Raw genomic sequence first — 8272 nt, 5'->3', positions numbered from 1 at the left:
AAAAAAAAGGTTGCAACTGTTCCTTCGCCAAGCGCTCGGCACTTTGAAGTGAAAGCTGCGGGTGAGACCTTAAAAACCGAGGCCCCGTGTCACGGCAGGCGTTGGCACGAGAAAGAAACCTCATTGCTCAATGGCCCTAAGTTCCGAGTAAAGTTCTAAATTTGAAGTCCTTCACCGGTAAATGGTGACGTCTCTATATGAGTGAAAAAATACTCGAATGGGACGTAAAACAACATTCAATCAATCAATCAAACTTTAAAGTTGGAATTACCAACTTATAAAGATACGTGGCACTAATAGGCTTCCATAGGAAACAGTATCGCACAAAAGGATACGTCAAAAATGAAACAAAGGTTTAGGGAGTTATTTCAGGGTTATAAGTTATTAATCAAATATGACTATAAAGAGTATAAAATCCAGTCATATCAATTTTCAAAAACCAATATTTAGTTTCACTATCATTTGTATATTACTAATTTTTTTTAAGTGATTATTTTTGTAACATTTTATAGGGGAACGGTATGAAGTCCCATTTACATTATTGTTGTAAAAAATGCTTTTAAATGAATGACCATTAAAGTACATGTACCTGTCCCATCATACCTGTCCTGAACCCTTATGTTGGATAAGATTGTGGTAATATGGCAAAATTCTGACGATCATCCATTCTGTGACTAACCTTTAAACCTTCCAGTCCCATTCATTTAATGTTGAATATTTGACGAAGCTCGAAGTCTGCATTTTGTTTTTAATGACTTAAAATGGAACTGCCACAACGTAGATCATACCCTGATATTAAATCGAAAAATAATTACGATGTCGTCGTTTCTCTTTATATTTTACGTATTCATGTATTCATTCTTACTAGATAAGCTTGGAAATTAAGGTGCGGGTTTCTCACAAGAACGTCGCCCTAAAAGAGTTGCCATTACATATTAAGTAGGTCTAAAGGTAATAATGGAATAAAACAGTGATCAGATAACTTTTGGCGTTAACGATCTATGTAATTGTAGTTTAATTCTGTATGAAAGTTATCAGACATTAGCATCACTGCGTATAGAATATTCTCTTGTGTAAGGGCCATGATAGAAAAGTACATCAATCTGATCGGTGGGAAAAGTTAAATATCACAGTAACGTCTTTTTAGATCTATTATTCTTCTATATTCATGTTTTGTGAGAATAGTATAGCTATATTTTATGCATGGACAACTTTGGTACAACAAATAACTTTTCCCCTTTCCACTCTCTTTCCCTCTCTGTGTGATTGGATGAGGGATATGCAACATTCATATCACAACCTACACGGTATTGGACAGACTTTGGATCGAGACTTTAGTTGCAAAATTAGTTATAAGAAATATATATATATATATATATATATATATATATATATATATATATATATATATATATATATATATATATATATATATATATATATATATATATATATATATATATATATAATGTAGATTTATAATCTGGAGGATTGTCATTAGTCATAACAGTTTGTCATTATGAAAATGAAAACTTATGAAGAAGATGTATTACGACATAACCAATTAACCTCTGTTTTCGACCACTCTGATTTTTTAAATATACATTTTTGACATTTTATTATGAACATTATATTAATTATATGCAAACATTGACATATCTTGCAAAAACACTACTTTGGGAAATAGGACAGGATATGTTAAGCTTCTTCTTTTGCGTACAAATGGTGATATTATTAAAATCCAAATTCTCCCTTTCTCTTGGAAACCTTTCATTCGGTGTTCAGAGGAATACCCCTGGTTTCTAATTCGTTCAGTAAGTCCCTTGTTAGCTTTGGGAATTTGACAGAGAAAATATGTATTTCCAAGTAAAGGAGACGTGTACACGCCATGGAGATATTTATCAGGATTGCTGATAGCACTTGACTCCTTCATATATTTTACAGAAAGAGGTGCTATATTTGTCAAAATTGACACTTGATTTTTTACATTCCTATTCTATATCTGCTGTTTTAAATCACAAGCCGATATGGGTATGAAAGAATTCATTTAAATCCAAAGATTCAAATTACAGACCTTCATCTACGTGTAAATTCTTTTCGACAAAAAGCACACAGCTGACAATTACTGCGAAGACGAGTAACGCATTTCTATAAATCTCACATATGGAATTTTCTTGTACCTTTCCCTCAGAAGTAATTGATGTCATGTTACATTGAATTTCACAATGGTATTGCCCTTTAAAAGGAACCGGTGGTATAAAAAGAGCTCGTCTCCGACATCGTTTTAATTTTGTTTTCATGTTTCTATCTAGTTTTGTATTGTTTTATTACTACAACTTGTGGCAAGCTGTGAATTTATTTATCTGTACCAGATAGTATAAAATGTAAAATGCCACAAAAGTCTCTCTTTTACATGTCATTTTCTTTCCGATCGAAATTTTAATTTTGTTAGCGAAATTCGTTTACAATACATTAAGTAAATGTTCTAACATGTTTTATTGAATGCATTCGAACGTACACTTTTAATCGCCATTCAAAAGAAAAAAAAAAAGTTTTGTAAAATGACTATATTCGTAGCACTAAACACTCAAGCACTCTATATCACAGCAATGCATCAGGAATAGCTAGTAAAACAATTCCCTAGTCTAATACACAATCGATGTACAGTATGAAGCACTCTTTTATAAAAAAAAGTATTTTTCGAGTAAACACTGAAGTAAAACATAATGAAGAATTACATAGCATGCATATTTATGTATTTTAATACAGTAATCGTAAAATTGTCAAAGTCACAATAAAAGTATAGAGAATGGAAATTTTGTTACACAAAAGTTTGAATTGTATGACCTATATTTTACCAAGGTCGCCACATTGGGTCTGTTTTATCCTCAAGTCCATGAGTAAAACGAGATTCGAGAGGGGGAACAACTCCCGTAGCCTTTAAAAGTGAGCCTTCATTTGTTATCTTGGTATTATTATTGTCAGAAAGCACATCAATCTTTGGACTGTGGGTGACCTGTGTTCTGGCATTAGTAACAGGAAACGCTGTGAATTGTGGTTCATGTTGCTGAACAGCAATTCCATTTCCGGATGAAACTAAGCTTACTGGCAGACCTACCGTGTTTGGAGAAGAGTTAACAAAAGTTGTATTTTGAAGAAATGACGGAAGGACACCATGAGATGTGGTTATCCCCCCTGAGTAAGCAATAGGTACTGTTTGATGAGTTTGTATCACACTGTTTGAAGAATGGCTGATCTGAAAGCCACCCTGAGGTTGTAAGACAGGGATTACATAGTTTGGTATTGTTCCATACTGTACCATATTGGCTGCAGGAATGATAAAAGCAACGTCTCCTGAGGACATTTGAGTTGGAATGGTGTGAACTCCTTGAATTATCTTCGAAGGAATATTTTGTTCACTACATATCACGTTTTCTGATTTGTGTGCTGTAATGTTCCCATTTACCTCCAAACTTTTTACATTTCGTAGGACTTCTGCTGATACATTAGACGACATAGTAACATTTCCGTTCACCTTTAAAACGTGTCCTGGATTTGATTGAGCAGCGTTTGAATTAACTTTAGGATATGGGCCTTGGTGCGAAATTTTTGTTAGAGGGGGAGATTTCGGTTCCTTGGTTTCTTCCGGTTGCTCAGTGTTCGTTGTTATATTTGCAAGGTGATTCAATAGTCGGGCTCGGAAATCTGTATTTAGTCCATCCATGTTTGCAAGATATTTGCTAACTTCACTTGCACACTCATTAAAGCCAAGTCGGTATTTATTTATCACGGCAGGGTCTGTAGCACTCAGAGCTTCATAAAAAATAAATTAATTAGTAATTTAATTAATTAATTATGATAATAATGATGGAGCGATATCAAAGTAATTAATAATTTAATTTTTTGTTGAATTGACAATATTTGAATCTCACCAGAAAATTGTTGTCTTTGTAATTGTCGTAGGTGGCGAACTGTCATTTCCAAGATATCAGCTTTCTCCATTTTATTTTGACGAGTACCCTATTTTATTAAAAAGGGAGAAAATGAAATTCTTCTAATATTAAGAAAAAGAAATAATTGATACTGACATAACTGTAAGAATATGATAAATATCTACAAACTGTTGTTAAGATACTAATCTATACCTTACTGTAAACACTGAACACATTGTAATCGAACAAATAAAGTGTCTTTATTACAACATAGAAACAAACATGTTTAATATTCTAAGATAATTAATGAAAAAAATCCAACGATAATCACATGTTTTACAAACAAGAGGATTTGTGCTTGTTTCATCTAAATTCTAAATACGTAGAAGTTTTTCTTTCCGGACGACTGTGGAGAGCGTTGATTTTTTTCTTTATCAGGTGGAGTGAAACAGAAGAGCCTGTAGCTATTACAGCTAGCGGAACGTCGCGCGAGATGACACTCAGGTAAACATCAAGATCGTGGGAAAGTTTTTAAAGACGACCTAATGAAATGTTTTCCAATTTTTCATTTTTTTTTAAACTTAAAAACATTCGAAAATGTGAAATCGTACAACCCTCTGCTTTTAATTTCAGAAGACAAAAATATTTTGACAAACTTGAAATAATTAAAATAATTATCAATCTTTGGAGGAAGACACGACAAAAATGTTTTAAACACCTAATAAAATGTAAAATTAAATCAATTTTTTGTTTATTTCCTTCTGATATTAAAAAAATGTGATCGATATCACATGAAAATGTTCCATATGGAAGTTAATTTCTACCTCAGCTTTCATGACGTCCAACAGCAGGGACTTTAATTCAGCCAAACTAGCATTTATTCGTGCTCTTCTTTTCTTCTCCATCACTGGTTTCGAATTCTGCGAAAACAAGTAAGATTTGATTGTTAAATCTACCCTATCTATTTTTTAAGATCAAAAACAGCCAATTGTGTTTTTAAAAACGATACAAAGTAAAGATTTCTTTAATTTAAACTTTTAAACTATAAAAATCTCCTTACTTTTCGAGTTTCTGATGCAGTGGACGATACATCGGAATTCTTTTCTGGACTCTCCATTATTTCAGACCAGAGAACGCCCGTTCGCTTTAGTACTTTTCCTTGAAAGTGTCACTTTTAAGAAAATTTGCGCATGCTAGGACTCGTGGGAAACCTTAACATTATGAATCTTCTTATTTGTCATTCTCAATATAGTCCTGCCTTCAGTAGGTAAAGAAAGTGGTGATTGGCTCGTGCGACGGAATTTCTTGGCGTGTGTGTAAAGGTATTTTTAGTGAAGTGTCACTGAAACATCAGGTGAAACGCTTGGCACGCGACCGACCAGGTATGGGACTGTGGGAAAACCCCGCCTCTTTTACCAGCGACAAGATTACCTGAGTTGCGTTTTCACCTGTATGATATCAGTAGATAATAAACCAAGGGGCAACAGGAGAGCGTGAGAAACGCCAAAACATACACTTATTCGGCACTTGATATATTGGGACCATAAAAAGGCGTACGCCTCGGTGACTACAGATTGAAGGCAAACAAACCTAGAGACGTATACTGGCGCACAGTGAAAATGTCAGTCGTAAGCGTGGCGAGATCCTTGCTACATGAATACAAAAGTACTATTATTTCTGCACTTAGTTTTCAACTTTTTTAAATTTCAAAGTGAAACATACTCTATTTGTCGTGCCAGGACAGCAATGCATTGGAATAAGGCCATAGCTGTTATATCATTGGTAAAGTTTATGCCTATAAAAAGTTCATTGATTCATTTCAAATTAAAATATGCTCAGATAAATTATTTGAAAATTATTACATATTGTATAAACTTACAGCTTTATGTATTCGGTTTAAGATAACGTCTTACACAGAATGAGAAGATTCACTGCAATTTACGGACAAGGTAAAGATATCCAAGAAGATAGTTGTGTTCTACGATGGCCGATATGGGCCGGACAAAAAGTAATCACGAGTTGTGTTCGATTTGCCGGCAATTCTTAGATGCTGGCAAAAAGTAACCACGAGTTGTGTTTGATTTGCCGGCAATTCTTAGATGCCGGCAAATCTTAGATACCGTCAATTCTTATTTAAAATATTTAATTAAATTGCCAGAGGATATAGAGGTTTCAGAAATCAAGTTATCTTAATTGGGCAAACAGTTTGACAAAAACAAAAAACCAAAAACGATGTTCAACAAGGCAGTTTCATATCAAAGCGAAGTCAAGATATTTAACTGGCTACAAAGCAGCCTCCCCGAAAATTACAAGAAGTCTATAACGGGTGATGGGGGTATGGATCGGGGGCTTTTTCAACATTAGTCTGGGTTACGTTCACTGTATATAGGAAAATAAAACATTTCTTGTGTAATGTATATCGGTCCTACGCAAATCTACAAGTGTAAACTGCTCTTCATCCTCATTAAATGGTTTTTCATAATTTTTGCTTAGGATATGGTGGAGCCTAGATAAAAACGGACAATACAAATTCAGATATTTTCTGTACTTTCATGATCATCCTCACAAGTGTTTATGGTAGTTTGGTAGTTTATGAACCAGACAATTTTTTTTAAACATCTAATCAATTGACTTCATGTAGCTGGGCCGTCAATCAGCAGGCAGCGTGTACAGCGTTCATTAAGTATTTGAGGGAACACTAGATTTGTTATCAAAAAAAATTAACACAACTATTGAAGATCAAATAAAATATGTGTTGGTATGAATTTTAAAAGATATTATACTTTTATCTGGAGTGCACGCGTCTGGAAACCCCTTAAACAATGCCTATATGCGGTTTCCCCCTTCACTTCTCTCAGTATTCTGGGTTTTTTTCCCCACACCATTTGCCCTGTTAAGTTAACTTGACTTCTGTGACCTTGATATTCTCTGGCATTTAAATTAAATGTTACATATAAGAATTGCTATTACATGTAACGAAGATTTCCCGGTTCTAAGAATTGCCGGCAAATCAAACACAACTCGTGGTTACTTTTTGCCAGCATCTAAGAATTGCCGGCAAATCAAACACAACTCGTGGTTACTTTTTGCCCCGGCCCATATCGGCCATCGTAGTGTTCAGAGTCAACCCAGCAAAATGAAGAATGCTACTGAATCACAGTATGAGTTTGGATGTCAATTACATAAAAAATGTTTCTGTAGAGACTAAAATGGCAATAGATAAAAATGAATATTATTTTTTTTTTAGATTTATGAAGTAAATAAATTATGTTCATATTAGTTGTCAATACTTGTTTTGTTTATTTTACTTTTTCCTGTTTTGCACTTTGGAATAGATCTGTGAGAAACAGGAACTTACATAATGTTGTAGTATTGTACGTAAAGATAAATTATTTTAAAAAATATTATTGTTGATAAGAGTGTTTTATTACACATTTTTATACTCTTACGTACATGTAAACTGCAGTCTATGTGATTTCAAGCATGCTCAATATAATTCTATATATCACGGTTACAAGTGCATCTTCGAGGTTATTTTAAATGCAGGTTGGTTTGTCAATACATGAATATGCATGCATGTTACTTTTGGTATTTATAAATTTCTATTTGATATTCATTCTTTGAAATTAACTTCAGCAGAATAAGGTCTTGATCGTGCACCAGATACTTTGAACTTGATTCGACACCATGCTAAATATTCAACAGAGAAGCTACAGTTTAAGTATACTAATAAAATTTTGTTTTGAAAATCATTTACTAGATATTCTTTGATATTATTTGTCATCCCATTGATATCAGACTTATTTCAATTGAATTGTTTTGATTTGAACATATTTTATTGTAATAATACATACAAAAGGATTGGATACAAGTTCTTTCAACTTAATAAATCCTCTCCTTATTATACAAACAATGAATACAATATATGTTTGTCATAATAAATAAATTGAGATAATTTACGAGAATTATGTTGTACATGTAATATGTATGAAAATTATAAAGACACATACTCTGAGTAATCTACCAGAGCTCTAATACTACATAAACACTGATTACAATGTTTATTGAACAAGAAGCTTTCATATTTGCTAAAACATTTAAAATTTTCATTCTGCATATACATATTGAAATCAAAGACACTGTTTTGAATTAGAATCTATCTGATTCTCGAATAAATTTCTGGACACTACAGAAAATTTTAATATTTACATCGGTAGACAAAGATTCGTTTTCACATAATAAAAAATGAGTATCTATTATATTTTGCTGGTTAAGTTGAAGAATAGTGTTTATTAAGTCATTTCTTGGACGTTCATATTTCTTGCATGCAAAGAAAAAAT

At 33.1% G+C, this 8272-nt stretch overlaps 1 protein-coding gene across 1 annotated transcript; it reads right to left on the bottom strand.

The window, feature by feature from the left end:
* Positions 1 to 2477: 2477 nt before the first annotated feature.
* Positions 2478 to 5116, bottom strand: LOC133205274 (transcription factor HES-4-A-like). Its single transcript, XM_061341047.1, has 4 exons — positions 4993 to 5116; positions 4757 to 4852; positions 3933 to 4020; positions 2478 to 3813 (listed from the first exon to the last, which is right to left on the bottom strand). The coding sequence occupies exons 1-4, from the start codon at positions 5047 to 5049 to the stop codon at positions 2855 to 2857; spliced, it is 1200 nt and encodes a 399-aa protein (XP_061197031.1). The 5' UTR covers positions 5050 to 5116; the 3' UTR covers positions 2478 to 2854.
* Positions 5117 to 8272: the final 3156 nt, after the last annotated feature.

Source organism: Saccostrea echinata, unplaced genomic scaffold (assembly GCF_033153115.1).
Source record: "Saccostrea echinata isolate AGI-Se365-2 ecotype Australia unplaced genomic scaffold, CSIRO_AGI_Sech_v1 ptg000054l, whole genome shotgun sequence".
NCBI lineage: Eukaryota > Metazoa > Mollusca > Bivalvia > Ostreida > Ostreidae > Saccostrea > Saccostrea echinata.
Note: the sequence above shows the minus strand (reverse complement) of the source record. Positions and strands in the feature narration are given on the sequence as shown.

Excerpts from the sequence above, each read along its gene's own strand:
- LOC133205274 (XM_061341047.1), bottom strand. The coding sequence starts at position 5,049 with ATGGAGAGTCCAGAAAAGAATTCCGATGTATCGTCCACTGCATCAGAA. Across the intron at positions 4,021-4,756 it reads TGGACGTCATGAAAGCTGAG|GGTACTCGTCAAAATAAAAT; the intron begins GTAGAAATTAAC and ends TTAATAAAATAG. Across the intron at positions 3,814-3,932 it reads ACAAAGACAACAATTTTCTG|CTCTGAGTGCTACAGACCCT; the intron begins GTGAGATTCAAA and ends TTTTTTATGAAG.